This window comes from Cydia fagiglandana, chromosome 13 (assembly GCF_963556715.1).
Source record: "Cydia fagiglandana chromosome 13, ilCydFagi1.1, whole genome shotgun sequence".
In the NCBI taxonomy this organism is placed as follows: domain Eukaryota; kingdom Metazoa; phylum Arthropoda; class Insecta; order Lepidoptera; family Tortricidae; genus Cydia; species Cydia fagiglandana.
In genome coordinates this window covers 1,709,598-1,731,403 of record NC_085944.1, presented here as the reverse complement: position 1 = coordinate 1,731,403, position 21,806 = coordinate 1,709,598, and the positions used below count along the sequence as shown (strand labels likewise).

Below are 21,806 nucleotides of genomic sequence, written 5' to 3'. Positions count from 1 at the left end.
CAAAGAATTCGACTGAAACGCGATCTTCGACCGAAACGCGACGTTCGATTCGAACGATGATCACTGCTGAAATGAAAATAAGACACTAACTAGCGTCGCTAGCTAGTGTAGTGTAATGAACAAGCTCTTTTTTATCTCGCCGAGCAACACTTAATTAGCGCTCTGCAAATTGTATAATGTAATGCCCGCTTTAGTAGAGACAGAAATAAGAACGTTTCGCCCAGTAGCTCAAATAGTATCTTTATGCCATGTGGTCGTGTTTGACATATCTGACATTCTAAAATTTCATGAAAATTTCTGAACCAAATCACAAGATTAATTTGGAAAGTTCACAATCTCGTGTTAACTATTGTTATTTTGCTCTAAATTAATTAAAATGACGAAAAAACGAAAGTTTAACCCAAAGGCTACTGAGCCGCAAATACACGCACCAGTGGAAGTCATCGTAGAAGATGTTACAAACCATCCAATGTGTCTACACGGTCCCACACTGTTGTTTTCGTCTGAGAAGGGCCGATATTTCGCGTGCGCGTCATGCAGAGACAAGAAGGAGTGTACGGTGCACATTGAGGAAGACGAGTGGAAGAAGGAAGGCGTCCGAAAGCGTAATGAGAAATATTACAACTTGATTCCTAAGATTGATAAAGCGGCGGCTTGGAGTAACTTAAATGAGGTTAGTTTTAATTTCTTAACTAGTTTTCTTTGATAATAAATTTTAATGTATAATTTCGCCTTACATACTGCTTGCCTTTCTCCGCAAACGTTTTGTCTGGTTACCCTTGGCATAGGCCTCTCCCATATGCCTCCACGCGTCCACATGGACGCTCTGGACATCCAGAGCCTGTCGTCTCCACGAGGCTCCAGCCAACTGCCTGACTGAACTCGTGTTTCCATCTCATTTTTTGTCTACCATCGTTCCTTATAATTTCGCCTTACTGGCCCCTAACTCTTAAGTAAGCTAAGTGCCTTGCATGTGCGAGAATATTGGTGGCAATGAAAACTGCCACCATTATGCTGTTTATAATTTGATAATGAACAATTGAACTTCACTGATCACAGTTACTTACAGACACAAGAGTAAATTTAAAGGATGACACAGGATGACATTAGAAAATGTTTAAACTAGATAGCACCATTAACCCTTACACCAAAAAAAAAAAACCGGACAAGTGCGAGTCGGACTCGCCCACCGAGGGTTCCGTACTTTTTAGTATTTGTAGTCTAGCTATCACGGTTTGTGAGATACAGCCTGATGACAGACGGACGGACGGCCGGATAGTGGAGTCCTAGTAATAGGGTCCCATTTTACCCTTTGGGTACGGAACCCTAAAAAGACCACTCAAATCAAATCATCTTTATGTATTTTTGTCTTGTACAGAATTTTTTGGACTAGAAATTGGCGATGAGGCCTTAATCGAGGATTTTATTCAGTCTTGCTTGTTAAAGTATTAAATAAGAATATGTGTAAAATGCTTTTATTGTGTTTTAATTGTACTTTTGTGCATATAAATCAGATTTTACATTCAGAAGCCATAAATAACAGTAGACAGATTTTACATCAAAACGCGCAAGTTTAAAATATTAGATTTTACATACCTAAAATGCTGTAATGATATGGTACTGTCAATATTGTATGGAATTTTAAATAATCTGAAATAAAGATATTTTTATTTTATTAAAATTGTAAAATAGTTAAAAGGTACACTAGGATCACAGTGTTGTATTGAGTTTGTTCATGTTGAATATTTACCAGTCTCTGGTGACAAAGTATTTTTTTAAAGGAAATTTATTTTCAAGGCTAAATATACAACATTTCCTATTCTAACAATAATTATACACAAAATGCACTACACCAAAGTGTTTTCTTACGATTATACATATTTATTGATAGGCATCAATCAATGCAGGTGATCCAAGCTCATTGTTATGATTCACCATTCACTTTATTGAACAAATTGAATAACAGGTAGGCAAATATTTGTTTACCTAATTTCTAACCCTAAAATGAACAATCAGCCATTGTTGAGAATTATTATGTCATTGTTGTTTTAGATTATATCATTTAAAAAGCCTCAGTAAACTACAATTGCCACTTGAGCACTTGAAGAGCCCTACCAGAGTTGTGTTTAACGAAAAATGAAGTTTATATTTCTTTGTTATGTAATTTTTTCTCCAATATTTTTTTTAAAACATGTCAAAAGTGAGTGCTGTAGAACTACCACTGTTCAATTTATACCGAAACACGGACTGTGCAATACATTAATTCCTTCGGCTTATATGGAAACGGTATTCGCTTATGATACTCCACTCAGTCCAGTTATCGCTGCCCCATGCACGGTTGCAGTTTGCAATAATGGCCGCCCACCTAAAGGCACCTTTTGTGGAAAGGGGTCATGTAATATATTTGGTTGCCATTGTGAAGGAGGATGTATTAAGGGACACAAGAAATATCCAGATGATCCTAAGAAGAATTTTAAACGTGTCTTTTCAAAATTTGTGGACTTCGTAACTGAACCTCCTTCAACCACCCGCGCCCCCCCTAAGCCAAAAAAATGCCCGTATGGGAAATAGTGTTTAGACAGTCTTCTCCGAGACTACAGGGACAACGCCGACTTCGAAACGTCGGAGGTAAATTTAAAACTCAATTTTACGCGATAAAGTCCCGTTGTGAATAATAGTGAGTAAAAAGCGTGAAAGCTTAATTCAGTGTTTTGGGAAGGGATATAGTGTATGGAAGCTGAGACTCGTATTTTTAGAAGAAACCAATGTAATTCTTGATGAAGCATTATTTTGTACCAATTTGGAGTCTTTCTTTCAAATGGATAGTCTTGAAAAGATGAAACAAGACCAATCAAAATGGTATGGAACCGAGTGCATGCAAATGGAAATAGCTACTAAAGATGTATAGGTATATTCGCGTCGAGTTATACATGAGTACTCATATGTTCCTTTAAAAAAAATATATAAATAAATTATTATTGTATGAGGTTTTATTTTATTTTAATCACTTGAAAATAACAAAATAATGAATTACCTGTCAGGCAAAGTCTGATTTTCCAGGTCAGATCGCTGTCTTTGGTCTTACACCTCAACTCTCACTGACATTTGATAAGTGTGTTGAGTCCAATCTCTGTACACTTGTAACAGAAGTACAATAAAATACTATTTGGTATCTACACCTCAAACTGTTTACAATTTCTATTACCTTTCTTCTTACCTTTCCGGACCGATACAACCATGAAACCTTCAGAAAAGAGTGTACTCCCATCTTAAAGGCTGGCAATGCATTTGAAACCCATTTGGTGCAGGTGTCCATGGGCGACGGTAATTGGCTTATTACCATCAGGCGACTCGTTTGCCTCATCCTCGTCTTCCCCCAGAAGACCAGCTACACCCCTTGATTGTACCTATATTTTGGATTTCACGGGCCTATAAATCCCGGTGTTTTAATAGGCTTGCGTGGGGATATAGATCCAACACGTAGAGGCCCCTTGGAGAACTTCAATGTCATGTAGAACGCACGCAAGTTATCGAGGCAGGCGGTGACTTGCCGCCCACTAGATGGGCCCCTGAAACTGCCGTCACAGAATAAATAATAGTACTAGTACTAGAGAGTAAATAAAAACGCGTCTGTTACGATCAGGACAGATATGGCTGCTAGGTGGCGACAGCGCCACGCGCGGCTTATGGCTAGCCACCAAAATTGGTGTGGAACGGATGTACTTTTAGCTACCTGTAGCAAAGCGACGAAATCGCGGAGTGAGCTACGCCTGCTGCCGTCGCTAAGACGACCAGGAGCAACATCGGTGTGAGCGGCTTAGGGGTGTCGAGAGGTGTGCGCCGCTTTCTACCCATTGGCTGTTAAACAACCACTGTGCCAACTCGCGTCTTATGCATGTTTCACTTCCACCCCTGAAGCATATAGCTCTAGCGACTCCTCTCTGGACGGCCAATGAAGGCGAGCCAGGAGCTGAGTGTCCTGCGGGTCCCCTTGGACGACGACCGAAGAAGACACACCGCCGGAGACGGAGACCCCGACCGACTCTCGGAAGCATTCAGGCCCGTGGGGTCGTTACTCCTCAACAGCTCGCCACAAGCTGCCCTGCGGGCATAATATTAACAATAAAACATTTGACCACAGAGTCTTCACTCCACTGATGATCAGAGGGCGAAATGTAACGAACGAAACGGCGAACTATGTGCGACAGAGACATTCGTATTTCGGTCGCTATTGCGCAAATGATTGGCACCTTGGCTAGGCTCCCAGATACATCCCTCATCATTCCACCAATCTAGCATGTTCTAGACGTGAATTTGCTGCAGATAACAATAAACTGAAATATTATGCGAACGTAATAAAATTGCGACCTAGATAAAAATATCGCTTTAATTGCAGGTAAAATCCCGCCATCCTTCAGACAGAGCATACTGCGACACCTGCAAAGAGCTCTACCTACTGTCTCAAAACAAGAAGCACTCGAACCATCGAGTTATAACCCCGCTAACTGACGAGCAACTGCAGAATCCTTCGAGTTGGCTGCCGGCTCTTGAGAATGATACGGTGGAAGCGCAGTATATATTTACGAAGAAATCGGTTAGCTGTGTGCTGGGGATATTGAGGAATAATAATATCAAGTGAGTTAATCCCTGTTAATATTATAAATGCGTAAGTAAATCTGTCTGTTACCTTGTAAGTTTGTAGCCGATATTAATGTATAGAATATTTTGTAACGCAAAATTCTAGTCATTAATTCTTTGCCATTCGATTTCAACTATAATTATTAGCCCTACTAATATTATAAATGCGAAAGTAACTGTCTCTCTGTCTGTTGTTACCTCCTTAAACCGCTGAAGCTATATGGTATGGAGATAGCTTGACGCCCGGGGAAGGACATAGAATAGGGATAGTGGGAAGAACCTATAGTTCGTTTTTTTTAGCATTAGAAATAAGGTAAACAATCTTGATGTGTCTTTTAATTGAAAAACACATTTTAAAAATACGTTACGGCAAATATGTAACAATTATGAATCTAATACGATCATTTATATTCTTCTGCTTTCATAAGTAATAGTTTTTGATTTTTAAAAGCGTTTTTCAATTAAAAGACATGTCAAGATCGCTTACCATCTTGCAAGTTCTTTTTAATGCTAAAAAAACGAACTATAGTTCATAAAATCAAGAACACTAATGAATGTCCATGAATTCCAGAAACATCCTCTGCATCGGCACCCCCTCCATCCACGAGGCAGCCCAAGCGCACCCGGACTTCAACTCGCTTCTGCTCGACTACGACACTCGGCAGAGACTCTTCCACGCTCCCAACAAGTACCTCTGGTACAACATGTTCAACAACTATCTCTTCAACGGCAATGAGGACGAGAAAGTGCTTAAGAAGTTCTTTAAGAATTCCAAGTAAGTTTTAACTAGGCTACGACACTCGGCAGAGACTCTTCCATGCCCCCAACAAGTACCTCTGGCACAACATGTTCAACAACTATCTCTTCAACGGGAATGAGGACGAGAAAGTGCTTAAGAAGTTCTTTAAGAATTCCAAGTAAGTTTTAACTAGGCTACGAGACTTGGCAGAGACTCTGCCACGCCCCCAACAAGTACCTCTGGCACAACATGTTCAACAACTATCTCTTCAACGGGAATGAGGACGAGAAAGTGCTTAAGAAGTTCTTTAAGAATTCCAAGTAAGTTTTAATTAAACTTCGAAACTTGGCAGACACTATTCCACGCAAAAAACATTCTTTAATACTGGTGCATTCTTGTTACAGAGATGGCGGCCTATGCATAGTAATGGACCCCCCATTCGGCGGTCGCGTTGAACCCCTCACGCACACACTGAAAGAGCTGTCAGCCACATACAATAAATTATGTGATAGAGAGGCTACCCTGCCAGTGATGTGGGCCTTCCCGTATTTCTCGGAGCCGTATATAAGGAACATTATGCCGGAAATGAAAATGCATGATTTTCAGGTAAGGGGTCAACCATTAATTACGTCACACGTTTAGGGGCTGGGAGGGGGTCAAGAAAATGTGACATGTTGTGACATGGGGGAGGGAGGAGTCAAAAACATTGTGACGTCATTTTAACTTCATCACTATTTATCAGTAACCGAAAATTAATTTATATTTTTTTTATTCACTGTACATTTAAATAATGAGGTTTTGGAAGTAGGTAATTTTCGTTCCTAATTAGTTTTGTGTTATAAAATTACTATTAATATTTCTTGCACCAAAAAAAATATTTTATTAAAAAAATAAAGGCGAGTTTGTATTGCCGATTTCGTTGAAAACAAAATGTGACGTCACACGAGGTGGGGAGGGATTTCCAAAATGTGACCAAGTGTGACAAGGAGGGGGGGAGGGGTCAAGAAACCTAGAAATTCGTGTGACGTAATTAATGGATGATCCCTAAGAAGCATGGCTGAGCATTTTTTTTTAAATATCCTAAGCACCAAAATAAAAGTTGCCAATTTCATAGCTAAATTTTCTGTTATAGATAAATTTTGTTGGCCAATCAAACAGTCATTTTCGATTTCGCTTTTGGGATATAAAAGCACTCAAAAACGCGCACGAAGGGTTTCGAACCAATACGCAAAAAGATCACGTTTGTTGTATGGGAGCCCCACTTAAATATTTATTTTAGTATTTGTTGTTATAGCGGCAACAGAAATACATCATATGTGAAAATTTCAAAAACTGTCTAGCTATCACGTTTCTTGAGATACGGCCTGCACAGACGACAGCAGTCTTAGTAATAGGGTCCCGTTTTTACCCTTTGGCTACGGAACCCTAAATAGCAGTAACATGTAGCAAAACTGTAAATTAGCCCCATGCGTGATTTTATTTTAATTTTTCAAATCATTATTTACATCGTTTGAACACCGGAAAATATAAAAATTCTTTTATAAAGATTCCCATTATTTTATTAAAAAATATTTAAAATGTTGAAAAATTTTGAGCGGTTGAAACGCTCATAATTTTTGGCGCGAATTCTTGATGACGCGATGACGTCACGCGTTGGACTCGTGAACTAACTGACGTTTGTTATTATTTACTGTTCTATGAAAATTATGCAAGCAACTCCGCTCTTTCTGTGTTTATTCGTTGTATTGTTGTTAATAAACATGGAAGAACCTAAAAAAACATTTTATACTTCTAATAGGTATTGTTTAGTACCAATGTGTAGAAGCACTACCATGAATGCACCCGAGAAAACATTTTTTGACGTGCCAAGAGATGCGAAAGTACGCAAACGATGGTGTAAACTTATGAAAAGAGGAAAACTAAACCCCAAAACTACTTTTCATTGTTGTAAAATTACAACAATGTTGATACATAGGGTAATTGTGTCTGTTTGCCGTCCAGTGCCTGTTTCCGTCCACTTGGCGGAGTTGCTACAAAGAATTGCGGAAAATTTGAATAGAAACGAGCCTTCTCACACATGTTTGGATTTGTTGCAATCCATAATGTCTAAGCAATATTTTTACCAAAATAAAAGTGTTATTTGACAAATAGCGGCTTAAATAAAAATTATGTAAGTGGCGGCATTGCACCCAGAGCCTGAAAACGTCATTTTGCAAGAAAAAAAAAGTATTGGCGGCAAATGTTCACGGTAAGTTTATTAATTAATTTAGCTAGTTTAAGTTACGTTATTGGCACATACTGCAACTTAAAAGTATAATAAACGCAATGTTAAGTGTTTTTTATAGTTTTTTCATAATAATCTTTGATAAATTTAGTGGACGAGTACTGACATACTAATTTTGAAAAATATTTAGTTTCCGACCACACGGACGGTAACTGGAACAGCTAGGTGAGTATTTGTTATGGTCGTTTTACTTCAAAAGACTTATAAAATACTATATATTTTCTCTTAAAATGATGTTTCTTGCTTATAAGATTATACATTTTAGTTTTCGTCCACGATTTTGTCACTGTTGCTTGATTAAAAACATATTTAAAATACGTGGTCGAAAACTAAAAATAGCTTTAAATATTGTTTCAGTTTCCGTCCATGTACTATGAGTGGTGTAGACGAGATTTATTATTAAATGATTACAGAGGGCGAAAATAGCAATTCGTGGATGAGTTTCGATTTTGTTCGACGAAATGAAAGAATTGAACTGAGTCCGACAATGAGACGATTCCACGAATTGCTATTCCCACCGGAGCATAGTGCTTTGCTCCAAATATGCGAGGAAATAAGTTTAAATAGGCAATTAATTATTTAAGCATCAAGCATTACTCGAATCTTAATATAAAAAATGTGATATACCTACGATTTTCCCTCCTTAATATTTAAAAAAAAATAAAGCAATTTTAAGAACGCGTATCCAGACTAGTCAATTTTTTGCCAATCTGATTAAATTGCCCGATCGAATCAGGACGTGCGGACGCAAACGACAATTTGGCTCGCCGAATTCAACCGCCGATAATGCCCGATATTACCGATAAAATGAGATGCAAGTATACTATATAATTTGTGACGCCAGTATTTTCGTTCTGGGGTATTTTTTCAATTTAGAGGGCTCTAATATTACCATAAATCTAAAATTGGTGATTAAATTGGAGATTGACGCCAATTTCATTCCTGATCAAATAGGTCGATTTTATCATCCCGTCTGGATACCGCTTGTTTCGCAAACCAGTTAACCTTAAGCCCGCTCCACACTCGTGCGCGAATCGCGGCGCGAAGCCGCGAACGCAAGCGTGGAGTCGAGATCACAGATCTGCGAAATCGACTCCACACTCGCATTCGTGGCTCCGCACCGCAACTCGCGCACGAATGTGGAGCGGGCTTTAATATAATTGAAATGTCTATGATTATTAAGCAGTATTTACACGATGTTACAAAATAGTCCTGCAAGAACGAGACATATAATTGTCTCCCTACCTCGCTTTATATCCTACAGCATGAACTGATAGCAGGCTGTGTGGATGCTGGTTTAATAAGTATCTGTTTTTCGCTCTAGCCCGCTCCACACTCGTGCGCGAATCGCGGCGCGAAGCCGCGAACGCGAGTCTGGAGTCGATTTCGCATATCAGCGAACTAGACTCCACACTCGCGTTCGCGGCTTCGCCCGCGATTCACGCGCATAGTCTGGAGGGCGCTTCTGACTTAAGCCCCGCATTCACACTCCTACCTTGTAGGCCGCCTCGTAGTCCGCCTCGTTGGGTAGGATTGTGTATGGGGGTTGCAGACTACGAGCCGTCCTACCGTTTAGCTGTTTGTAGGATGGTAGGAGTGTGAATGTGTGGCTTTATAAAACTGCGTCCTTAAAAGCCATCTCTTTCTCGCTCTCACTCATGGGTGCGGTTGTCTGTTAGGTACACGGCTTTAATGGACATACATACGGCGGATCACCTTACACACGATCGGACGTGCGCCGGACCGCAAAGTCGCGGTCCGGGCGTCTGTAAGGCCAAGCGCGTACCACGATTTTAATTTTTGCGACACGATTTTAAGCCCCCTACAGACTATGCGCGTGAATCGCGGGCGAAGCCGCGAACGCGAGTGTGGAGTCGATTTCGCTGTCTGCGAACATCGACGCCACACTCACGTTCGCGGCTTCGCGCCGCGATTCGCGCACGAATGTGGAGGGGGCTTTAGAATCACGCTGTAATTTATCGCAGAAAATTCACTGTGCGCACTGCGATGAAAAGTCGACGATTTGTTCATTCTCGACATGGATTTCGTACCAGTCGCTTGTCGTGATTTCGTGAAACAATATGCAATCGCTGTATGACTTTGAGTATTTATACCACAAAGGTGATCTCCTTCTATTTCTATAATTAAACGGTCAACATCTAGCGTCTCATCTTGTGACTCCGTTGGAGAAGCAGGTTCCGATATGTTGACTCTTGGAGAGCGAAATGCCGACTGAGGTCCGGGTGCGATTTTATTATCGCAGTGCGCGCGGGGCCATACAACTCCGTATGCTGCAATTCACTTTGTGACAATCGCGTCGCGAGCAGTCGCGGAAAAATGTGACAAATCACAATTTTAAAATCGCTGCGATTTTTTTGTCGCATATGCGCGCACTGCCGTTTATATGACATACGTTACATTTCTGCGACTAAATTATCGCGCGACAAAAAGTCGTGGTGCGCGCTTGGCCTAATATTTTACATATTATTTATCATAGATTCTTTATAAGGCACCATCATACACGACACGAGCTGTTTTTCTAAAGAATTTCAGTGCCTAAATCTCTATGGGCAATTAATTCAGAATGAACTCCCTCACGACTATGACCATACATAGAGATCTTTTCCTACAAAAAAATTAATTATTGAATGACCATGTATATTCAGACTCTGAATTTCTCAAATAATAATATAATATAAATAATATTATCTAAAGTTGATAAATAGATTGTATTAGATTGTTAGTAATTTAAGAAAAACAAGTTAAATATCTGTTATTAATAAAATAAAAGTGGGTAGGTATTATAATTATAACTGGTGTTTATCTTAATAATGCATCTGCATTAGTTTTTCCTATACATAAATTAACACAAGAAAACAAATAACTATCATATATTTAAGTGGGTATTTCATGATAAATTTTATTGTCCAGCTACTCTGGCAGCTCCGATAAGTTGATGAAAACTAACGCAATGACCCTATATACAACAAAACTAAACCAGTACTAGTAACGTACATAGCTTAAAAATAAATGAATCCTTATTATATTCGGTCGGTCTACTGAGGAAGGAAATATATATAAATATTTATCACGAAAATAACCATTCTACGCGGTCGAAGTCGCGGGCAGAAGCTAGTAACTAACTAAGAATTATCTATATAACATAAAAACAAAAAATAAAGCTAGGTATAATTGATTTTCAATGCAATAATGCACCCTACAGTACTTTTTCATACAGTGGACGAAAACTGACTCATACGTGGACGAAAAGTAGCTCACAGGCGGACGGAAACTGAAATAACCCTACTTTTTCAAAATATATTTTTTATAAAATAAACCGTAAATATTATTTAAGGTCACGTAATATTAACCTAAAATAGACAATATGAGCAATACAAACAAATATAGCACATTTAAGTAAGACTACTTAAATATTTTTTTTTAGCATTTCAAAGTAGGCATCTCCTATAATTGGACGGTATCTGACACAATTACCCTACATGCTCATAAAACGTTACCAACTCGTCCTTTGCGTTTTCAAAGCAAAATATACATACACAGTTTATATATAGGTTATTTATTTATTATGGTAACTATACATTTGCTATCATTTTGAGCTTTACACACACACAGTAAAATTAATTATATTATTATATTTACCTTTCAGCTTTCTTTCCTTTCATCTCAGCGGAAACGAAATTTTTATTGTTGGCAAAATATGCAGACATCATGAAAGCATCTATGTGTGGTAGATTGTCCGATTGCGCTTTGACAAACCCGCTGTCCGTCATCGTCTCGGTGGCGTCGTTTTCTTTGATAAATACTTATATTTTCTATTTCACTTAAATTTCCACCGCTTTGTTGTTAGGATATTTTGCATTGATAAAATTGAAATGGCGCGCTTTGAGTATCCCGTGCGCATGACAATGACATATTAGATGACAGCACTAACCGTTCAGATACTTACAAAGTTTCATGGTTATAAAAATGATAAATAAAAGATATCTAAATATTCATGTTTTCAGAAATATCACATGCAGTGTATTGGATCTAATATGGGGTCACATGCTTAATGCGTAAATAATATGACACTAAACTCAACGAGTGACGTCACGTGACGTTTCGACCAATGGCGTTGCGTTTCGTTCACTAGCTTTTCGCGGGCAAATTTTTGTACTATTTATTTATTATTTTAAACAATTAAATGATAATTTAATAACGGAAATGCATTTGTAACATGATATAATAGTAACAATCATCCGAATAAAAAATATAAAAATTTTACCTTCCAATAAAATTATTATTATGTTTCCTATCCACATCGGATATCTTCATTGAGAGAGTAACGCGATCGTTGACCAATGATGCCGCTAGCGTCTATGTAGTCGCTCCGCCCCACGCCGTGACGTAGTTCCGCTTCCACTTCCTGCGAACCGTTGCTCGCTTCCCGCCACTCGCCACCGCCATGTCATTGTTGAGGAGAAGTACCGTCGGCATAAAAGTAGCCTAGTAGCCTGCCAGGAAGGCATTACTCAGATATCCGATGTGGATAGGAAACATAATAATAATTTTATTGGAAGGTAAAATTTTTATATTATGTGTTCCGTACTCCACATCGGATATCTTCATTGAGACCTGTTTATTATCTCCTGGTGGCGAGTTAGCGGGCGCGCAAGCGATAGGGCTACACCTACTGTCATAGAACTCAGAGAACGAATAAATATGTATACACCATATTGCAACCCATGAAATCACAGTGACTCGTTATAATGTGAATTACAGGAAATTGAGAATTGAAATTGTAATCTCAGGTTCGAATCTGACGTTAAACTGGTTTAAGAGAATTCTCATTCGAAATCGCATCCGATCCGCAGAATCTCGGCGAGTCATGTTCCCAATTAACATAAGCGAAAATATCGCTAAGTGAATAGCTTTCCAGCCAATTTAGTTATTAAGTACATCGTGGATCAAAAGCAATCGTAGGCGAGGCCGGCTTGGATGAGACTGTGGCTGAAAGAAATAAGCGAAGTGTCCCCTAACATTTTGTGTAATTCTCGCAAGGTGACGTACCCAGACTACCTACTTATACTGGGTCTATACTTTATTCCGGAGCTTCTAAGAGTCCAGTCGGTAAGACACGTTATCTGGTTTAGAGCCGAATTTCGGACACAAAATAATAGCGTTAAAGTTATCTATATAATTGCCCGGGCTACAGTGTAGTAGAGTAAGGTCATTGACCCTGCGGCCTGATGCTAACAGCAAAAGTGCGGCAGCTATTCTATCGTACTTCTTCTAACGTACCTAACGTTGTAGGGCTATTTAAATTAGGGCAAGTAGATGTCTCGCGTCCCAAGCTGGTGCTTTGGGAGGCGCTGGTCTCGCTATTAATGGCGTTGGAAGAAGGCATAGTGTCCGATAGTGGTTCATACACAGCACTTGTGAGAGGCTTATGAACGAGTATCGTTCTGAAAGCTAACATGGATAATAGAAATAGACGTCTGAGATAGCTCGCTACTTCACTGGATAGAGGTACCTGGCAGTTTATCTTATTTTTGATGCACCATAAAGACCGTTTCTACATTGTGGCCGTACATGCAGCCTAGACAAGGGGACGATCTAGGGGCTCCCGTTACTGTTTTCTATACAAACACAGTACCGGAATCGGGAATATCCGGTTCTTCCATATTAGACAGTTGCGTTTCGTTCGCTACGTAGCGTTAGACCTTGGCATGTTATATGCATGCGCCAGTCACGCCAGTAGCGGACGTCACTCCTGATCCCGCCAGCTCGGTGTTGGAGCGTCCTATCTGACAGGAGCTACGCCTCATTCTTAAGGTCGTTGACTCGTAAGGGAGGGCGGTCTGACGTTGTGTTCACTAGGACCGCCAGTAAATTGCAAGCTTACCACAGCTGCTTTAGGACTCCTTATCACGCCGTCGCAGTACACAGACTAGGCTGGGAGGTGGAGACATCCATGCCAAGTCTCACAGGCAGCTGTCAAAGGTCGTGGTAGCAGTTCAATGAGTCTGTTAAGAAATACCGTGGCACAGTGCGAGGGCTCTCGAAAGCGGAGGCCGGCCAACAAGGCGCCTGTCAGGTGAAGACAGTCTCGGCGGCTGCTGGGCGCAGCTGCCACTCGGGCGCGCAGTGACTTCTTGATAAACCGTTGCCCTCGGGGGTTGTACCGACCTGGCAAGTAGCAAGCAACCAGCGCGACCTGTAGACGGTCTGCTGGCATCAGCAGTTTTTTGCGACAGCCGTAGTAACGGAAGGGATGTAGTGTCGCCGTCGTTTTATGTATACTGTACCGGTGCGGTTGTATGTTTACACTTCTGTCGTCAGCGCTGCAGATGCGGCCCGTTAACGGTTACTCTTCGCTGAAAGGGCCTTACCTCGTACATTGTCTACCAATATTGGAGATTGTAACGGACTGCTTGCATAAGATGAGGAAGAAAGTGGTGCGAGGCTTTCGGCAGCTCCGTGTTGCTGGGGACTGCGAAGGCTTCACCTTCCTCCATGAACTAAAGTTTGCGAATTTGAGACTGAACAGAAGGCATTGAGTCTCATTTCTGCGAGAAACTCTGCAGCAAGGCAGGCCTGTATGTCGCGAAAAAGAAAACTTTCAATCGGTGTGTTGTGCCGCGTGTCCCACGTGATGTCTAGGAGCGTGATGGTCTAATTCGCTTTATCCGAAGAGACACCCTATATCGAGTTAGTATAGGCCATCGAGTTAGTAGCATGCTTTTAAGGAAATCGAACTGATGAAATCAAGTCTAAAATCGATTTTGGCGCTTTGCGTAACAAAACTGTTTCGATAAAGTCGAATACAGACAGATGGAAACTGCTGGAGTCCTCCTGGCCCCTTTCTCTTAGCACCGGAAACTCAAGCTTGTTCAGGCGCAGCGGGTTTATTTGTCCCATTTTGTTTATTATGGCTTTTCGCACGAGTTCGTCTTTGTAAGACGGAACTTAAGCTGGAGAGCGCGAGCAAGTAGAGATAATTATGTGAAGTCTGCAGACCTTTTCGATGCCTTTCACCTCGGTTTCGAGCGGTCGCACAGGGCCTTGTCGCTAGCTGTTCTCCGGTTGGACCACTCCATGGCCTCGAGAAGTCGTAGGAGCTTCGAAGCGACACAGCGAAGTCGATCAGCACCTTTATGAAGCCCGGGAACACGACGTATTTTCCTCTGAGTATAGACATATCTTACCGCTTTCAACTCCGGGCAGTCGAGCCGCGCTAGGACGGGGCTCTTTACGACCTTGTCTGCCGTCGCCGGAGGATTCTTTAACCGAAACCAAGAGCTTAGCGGTCTGTTCGTGCTGTACCATACCATACCTATACCTGCACCATAGCTATAGGCGCCTGCGTACCTCAATGGAACCATGTGGACAGGACAAAACTGATACTGTGGCGCCCAGCGAGCAAGGGACGACATCGTCGTAGTTGCAGCATCGGTGGACAGCATCGGCGTGATTGTGGCAACCGCCGCCGCTCGGGAGGCGCCGGTGCGTGAAGCTAGGGGCGCCATCGTGGCGGCCGGCTCGGGGGGGGGGTGGGGCACCGGTGCCTGAGGCCGGGCGGCTCATGGCGGCCGCCACTGGTTCGGGAAGCGCTGGTGCGTGAGGCGAGGACCCATAGTGGCGGCCCGCTCTAGAGGCGTTGTCGCGTGAGGCGGGCGGCTCCATCGTGGCGGCCGCCGCCACCGGCTCGGGAGGCGCCGGTGCGTGCGGCGAGAGGCGCCATCGTGGCGGCCAGCTCGGGAGGCACCGGTGCATGAGGCGGTCGCCGTCTGGCTGGCTGGTCTGGGAGGCACTGCTGTGAGGCGAGAGGCGCCATCGTGGCGGCCAGCTCGAGAGGCGCCAGTGCGCAGGTGGTGGTGCCATCGTGGCGGGCGGCATCATCGTGGCGGGCAGCGCCATTGTGGCAGCCGCCGCCGCCGCGTCGATGCGTAATGCGAGAGGCGCCATCGTGGCGGCCAGCTCGGGGGGCAGGCGGTGTCATCGAGCGGGCGGCGCCATCATGGCGGCCACCGTCGCCAGGCTCAGGTGCGAGAGGCGCCGTCGTGGCGGCCAGCTCGACAGGCGCCGGTGCGCGTGACGGACGTTACCGGCACGGGAGGCGCCGATGGCTAGGCTCGTAGTTGCACGCATCATCACGGCGACGCTGTTGCCCTCGGCGGTGCCATCGTGGTGGCCACCACCGGCGCGTAGGTCACCAGCGACGTCATGACGGCCGGCAACCAACGCGGCGATCGTCGCTGTACTCGTAGCCTTTCCACTGCTTACACGTAACTTACCTTCCTTCTGCTCGAGCAGTCGGGACGCAGAAGCGGTCCGCCTTCACCTTGGCGCGATCCACCCGCGATGCGCCCGCAGCTGCAGGAGCGGGCGTATGACGCGCAGAGCCACGCGGATCTCTCGGAGTCCCGCTGGACTGGAAGCGTCCGCACCGCAACTGCAGCAATAGGAGCGGGCGTGTAACGTCTCGTGGAGTCCCGCGGACTGGAGGCGTTCGCACCGTGACTGCAGCAACAGGAGCCGGCGTGTGACGTCTCTCGGAGTCCCGCGGACTGGAGGCGTCCGCACAGCGACTGCAGCGGCAGGAGCGGGCGTGTGACGCCTCTCGGAGTCCCGCGGACTGGAGGCGTCCGCACCGCGACTGCAGCAACAGGAGCGGGCGTGTGACGTCTCTCGGAGTCCCGCGGACTGGAGGCGTCCGCACCGCGACTGCAGCAACAGGAGCGGGCGTGTGACGTCTCTCGGAGTCCCGCGGACTGGAGGCGTCCACACCGCGACTGCAGCAACAGGAGCGGGCGTGTGACGTCTCTCGGAGTCCCGCGGACTGGAGGCGTCCGCACCGCGACTGCAGCAACAGGAGCGGGCGTGTGACGTCTCTCGGAGTCCCGCGGACTGGAGGCGTCCGCACCGCGACTGCAGCAACAGGAGCGGGCGTGTGACGTCTCTCGGAGTCCCGCGGACTGGAGGCGTCCGCACCGCGACTGCAGCAACAGGAGCGGGCGTGTGACGTCTCTCGGAGTCCCGCGGACTGGAGGCGTCCGCACCGCGACTGCAGTAACAGGAGCGGTGTCCACCGTGGCCCGCAGCGTCGCGGTGTCTCGGAGTCACCTTGGACGACAGCAGAAGACGCGGCGCCGGCGAGGCGCGCGCGGGCGGGGGCGGGCGCCGGGGGACGGGGCGCCCCGGTCGCGCCGCAACTAACAACACGAGGTACTCCCAGGCTACTGCCCGAGAACCCTCCGCGAGTGACGAAGTAACTTCTGAACGCCAATAAAATTAGAATATCTTAAACTGGCTCACCGGATGGTTCGAGACAATCCAAACCTCCTTATCAGCGAAGCGCGGCGCCCGAAAGCAGCGCGCGCAGGCCGTCCGCCGCCGCGCCGCCCGGGCGCCGCCGCCGCCGCCGCAGGCACGATGACCGCACGTTCCCTCTCCGATGCGGAGCGACTTGTTACCACTTGTTAACAAAAACCACTGACGCACTTCCTACTTCGATCTCGAAAATGCGAGTTAACGGTAACGATTTTAGCAGCATGGAATGTGAAAATTAATTTAGCAAGAAAAAAGTGGGTAGAATCGAAAAGCACCGTTCGATGACTTCGATCGCGAGACCGCCAAAAGACTAATAGTGGCGATCTCTGCCATATCTCACTATTTAATCGACCGAGCTTTGGATCGGAAATGTTAAAGCACCATGCTGCAAAAATATACGCAAAAAATATTTGCGGACCATCGGTCAAGACGGTCGACGAAACAATGACATGGCGGTGGCGAGTGGCGGGAAGCGAGCAACGGTTCGCAGGAAGTGGAAGCGGAACTACGTCACGGCGTGGGGCGGAGCGACTACATAGACGCTAGCGGCATCATTGGTCAACGATCGCGTTACTCTCTCAATGAAGATATCCGATGTGGAGTACGGAACACATAATATTTGATTGAAATTCAAACTTTATGCATGAAGCCAATTATAGTAGATTATTTATCATAATTTACAGGTCGAATACGAAAACCACAAGAAATTCAAGAACAAAGGCAAGAAGCTCGGCTCGCCGGTCCGTTTCTTCACCAACCTGCCACTGGCTACCATAGACATGTCTAACGACTCCAACTATAAGCTGTGCGGCAAATGCAAGTACTGGGTGCTGGCTAGCAACAACCATTGCAATAAGTGCGGGGAATGTACTAGCAAGAACGGCATGAGGTAAGGAAATATATATTTTATTTAATTAAATAAAACCGTAAAATTATTCAATGTTAGTATGTCTCACAACAGTTTAAATTCGATTAAACAGAGGTTTACTATTTTTTTTTAAAGCGAGTGCTAGACGATGATAAACCTTATTTTAATTATACTGCTTGGTTATAAACTAATCAATACCTTTCATTTGCCTGTCTCAGATATAAACATTGCAACAAATGCGAGAGGTGTGTGAAGCCCACGTACTCTCACTGCGAGACTTGCGGACGCTGCTGCCTCGAAAAACATGTCTGCGGTCTAGTGGTGACGTCACAGGTATTCCATATTTTTTCTATTTAAAAACATTTTATTTTTGATCTGATGATACTTCTTGGTTGGTTAAAAAAATGATTTTAATTTTTAACAAGCAGAAACGTCTGCGATTGATGCTATTAAGCTTAGAATAAAGAAACCGTGAGTTCAAGTCTCACCCAAGACAGTAATTGTTCCCCTTTTACCCGTAAATTGGTTTAAAAAAAATTGAAAATGATAATCTGCTTTATAGCGCTATCAGTAAAATCATATAGCTACGTTCCGAATCCGAATAGATACCTCTCTATATCAGAGCATTTCACGAAATGTAGTATATATTGTTTCAGTCTTGTTACAACTGCCAAGAGAAGGGCCATAAGCAATCTGCGTGCCCTCTGCTCAAAGAGGGACCTCAAAAGAAGAAGAGGAAAAACGCTTGACGACATTTCAGTAGGCAACATTTGTAAGGCTTAATTACTACACAGTAATTTTGATTTCCTCATGTTAACCGCAAGAATGTATAGATATTAAATAAATAATCAGAATATATTTATTTGTTTTATTTGTTCAAGAATCATGATTTAAATGTACAAAATCAGATAAAATTATTTTACACAATATGATCATTCTAATGTGCAAATTTAAAAAAAAGATTACTTTTGCTTAAAGTTAAAGATTTTAAAAATAATCTAAAAAGCCTGCTTAATTAAACCCTATGATGTCTTCCTTCCTGCAAATGTTTGTATCACAATGCACTGCAAAAGAAAAAATACATTTTAGTAAAACGTAAAACACCACTTCAATTACATGAATAGCACAAAGATTCCAATGTGATTCTAGTAGTTCTGTGTCCCACATAAGTGTTGCGTACCGACATCTTAAACTCTTATAAGGGAACCATATCAGTTCTCGGCACATTTTCTCAATATACTTGCCTCTGTCTAGCAGTGGCGGCCTGTCTAGATTGTTCGTAGGCAAGCAGTAGCCGAGTTGCCCTTCCTTTTCCTCATAAGTTTAAAGAAAATGGCCCAAGAACCTGAATATCAGACAAGCCGATGGGAATCGACTTCTATGGATGCTCCGCCACTGCTGTCTAGACAACATTTTAAATAGTGAAACTTTTGGTTTGGCGGCCGCCGGCTGAGCAAGTAGTTGGTTACCTGACGTTGAGGTTGTTGAGGAGCTGCTGCGTGGCCTCGTAGCGCGCCTCGTGGCGCTGCGCCTGCTCCAGCCAGGCGCGCCGCACGCAGCCCCAGCGCGCCACGTGCGCCGCGAGCAGCGCCGCGGGGGGCGGCGGGGGGGCTTCTTCCTGAAAACATATAAATTGAATGTCCTTAATAGCTTAGAAAAGAATGATATCATATCACTGTATGTTTTTTGTTTAATTTGACAGATGGAACAACTGTTCTGGTCAGTTTGTCGTACAAGAAAAGGCTTTCATGCAAAAATAAAATTGATCTCATAGGGCTTTCTCCAAACCGATATTGGATCAAACAATGTGACATTGCTCTTAAGGGGCTCACTGATTACCAGTTCGCCGGATGATATCAGCCTGTCAGTAGTTCGAAACTGTCACTTTTTGCGTTTAACTGACAGACTGGTAATCTGTGGGCCCCCTTACAGTTGATGTATATACGAGTACTTACGTAATCGAGATTGATGTTGTCTTTGTCACGCTGCTTCTGCTCAGGTATCAGTTCTGGTATCCTGGAGACAGGAGGCCCCTCGGGTCCAGGCAATTCTATGCTGTCTTCAGGCGGTGGCTCATCAGGTTTTTTTCTGTGAAGAACCAAAATGTATATCTAAAATTTGTCTATGCTTAATTTGCTGTTTAATCTGGAATTGACACTGTATGTACTGATGTGCCATTGGAAGAAACTTCACATATAAATGTCCAACATTCTTAATTAAACAAATACTCCCAATGAAGGTTACAAATCTAGCTAAAATATACCCAAAGTCCTTGTAGTTAGCTTTAGGTTGGTTGGCAATCCAAGCTCTACAGATGGGGTAGAGTGGAGAGTCCTCGCTGAACTGCGACAGGTCTACACTGCGGTCGAACAGCTTCAGGACGTACGACTGCCGCGGCGGCGACGGGCGACGGTAGCGGTCATCGTCGTCTGACGCGTTGCGTTCGCGCTTGCTGTGGTCTTGGCTGGAATTCCTGAAAAAAAAAACTTTTTTATTTATGGTCTTTAGCCTCTTTAGGGAATAATTGCTTTCCATACAAATAGGATAGTTAATCAGCCCAAATTACCGTGCGATTGCGATGTGTTATATGTATAGTTAAAGATAGTACTTAAGTATCGTTATGTTACAAACCTCTCTCTTTTAGACGGGCTGTGATCTGATGAAGCGTCAGATTCCTCGGCTGCTGGTTCTAGGGCATCCATCAAAGCCCCTTTAAGTCTGCCTCGTGCCGTATCTAAAACGTTATACATATATACGTTTAATAACAATTAATGATTGAATTTTGAATGACTACTTTGGTAGCAGTGTTTTACAGACCTTTTGCCTCATTCTCTTCCCTACCGCTATTTAGGAGTTTGGTTTTATTTTTCATTGGTGTAGTCAATAGGCGCCTGCGTTTACGCATTTTGGATAACTTATTTTGATTAGATCTTAATAAAAACAATAGAAAATGCAAATTCTTGATTCAAAATTAATTCGCTTCTTATTTTGACACTTTTGACATAAAATGTAGCAATAGAGTTTATAGATGGTTTATAGAGCAGTCCATAGAGAAGCATGTTTTTTGTAAGTTTGTTTAAGCGCATGTTTAAAACGTCGGTAATCGGTATACAATTTATAGTAGAAGAGCCGGCCGCAAATTTTCTAACCGACTTGATACCACGATGAAATACACAATGGGAAACCATAAAAGTGATGCTAAGTCCGAATTCGATAGTCTGCCACGGCGGAACTTGCCGAAAGTACGAAAAAGAAGGCCACTTCCGGTGCGAAAAAAGGGGGCTGATTTAACCCATCTGATACCGAAATAATAATTATGGCAGCAGTTAGAAATTTACATGTAGACACATAAAAGCGAAGTCTGCCAGTATTTTTTTAGCCGGAAGTGCTTGGCAGACGCTCTCAAAGGTGGCCAACGGGACCCCTAATTTAACCCATCTGATACCACCATGAAACCAATTCCAGTCGGTAGGTATGAACCCTCATGTCAGGAATATATAAGTCTGCCAAGGCTATTCCTGCCGAAACACCTTGGCAGACGAGATTATGTAAGCAAGGTCGGCATCGGTTACCCTACACTAACCCATCTGATACCACCATGAAACCAATTCCAGTCAGTAGGTACGAACCCCCATTTTAGGAATATATAAGTCTGCCAAGGTTTTTCCTGCCGAAACACCTTGGCAGACGAGATTATAAGCAAGATGACCATCGGTTACCGTACACTAACCCATCTGATACCGCCATGAAACCAATTCCAGTCGGTAGGTATGAACCCTCATTTCAGGAATATATAAGTCTGCCAAGGCTTTTCCTGCCGTAACACCATGGCAGACGAGATTATGTAAGCAAGGTCGGCATCGGTTACCCTACACTAACCCATCTGATACCACCATGAAACCAATTCCAGTCGGTAGGTATGAACCCCCATTTTAGAAATATAT

General features: G+C 43.6%; 2 protein-coding genes across 2 annotated transcripts; one reads left to right on the top strand and one right to left on the bottom strand.

The window, feature by feature from the left end:
* The first annotated feature begins 302 nt into the window (after positions 1–302).
* Positions 303–18,707, top strand: LOC134669952 (rRNA N6-adenosine-methyltransferase ZCCHC4). The gene is made up of 7 exons (XM_063527584.1): positions 303–673; positions 4,397–4,635; positions 5,210–5,413; positions 5,782–5,983; positions 17,678–17,883; positions 18,081–18,195; positions 18,519–18,707. Exons 1-7 carry the CDS (start codon positions 377–379, stop codon positions 18,609–18,611), a joined length of 1,356 nt encoding a protein of 451 aa, XP_063383654.1. The 5' UTR covers positions 303–376; the 3' UTR covers positions 18,612–18,707.
* A 615-nt stretch (positions 18,708–19,322) lies between these two features.
* LOC134669765 (protein lin-37 homolog) lies at positions 19,323–20,865 on the bottom strand. Its single transcript, XM_063527392.1, has 5 exons — positions 20,680–20,865; positions 20,494–20,596; positions 20,126–20,335; positions 19,818–19,950; positions 19,323–19,480 (listed from the first exon to the last, which is right to left on the bottom strand). Exons 1-5 carry the CDS (start codon positions 20,765–20,767, stop codon positions 19,328–19,330), a joined length of 687 nt encoding a protein of 228 aa, XP_063383462.1. The 5' UTR covers positions 20,768–20,865; the 3' UTR covers positions 19,323–19,327.
* Between the last annotated feature and the right edge of the window lie 941 nt (positions 20,866–21,806).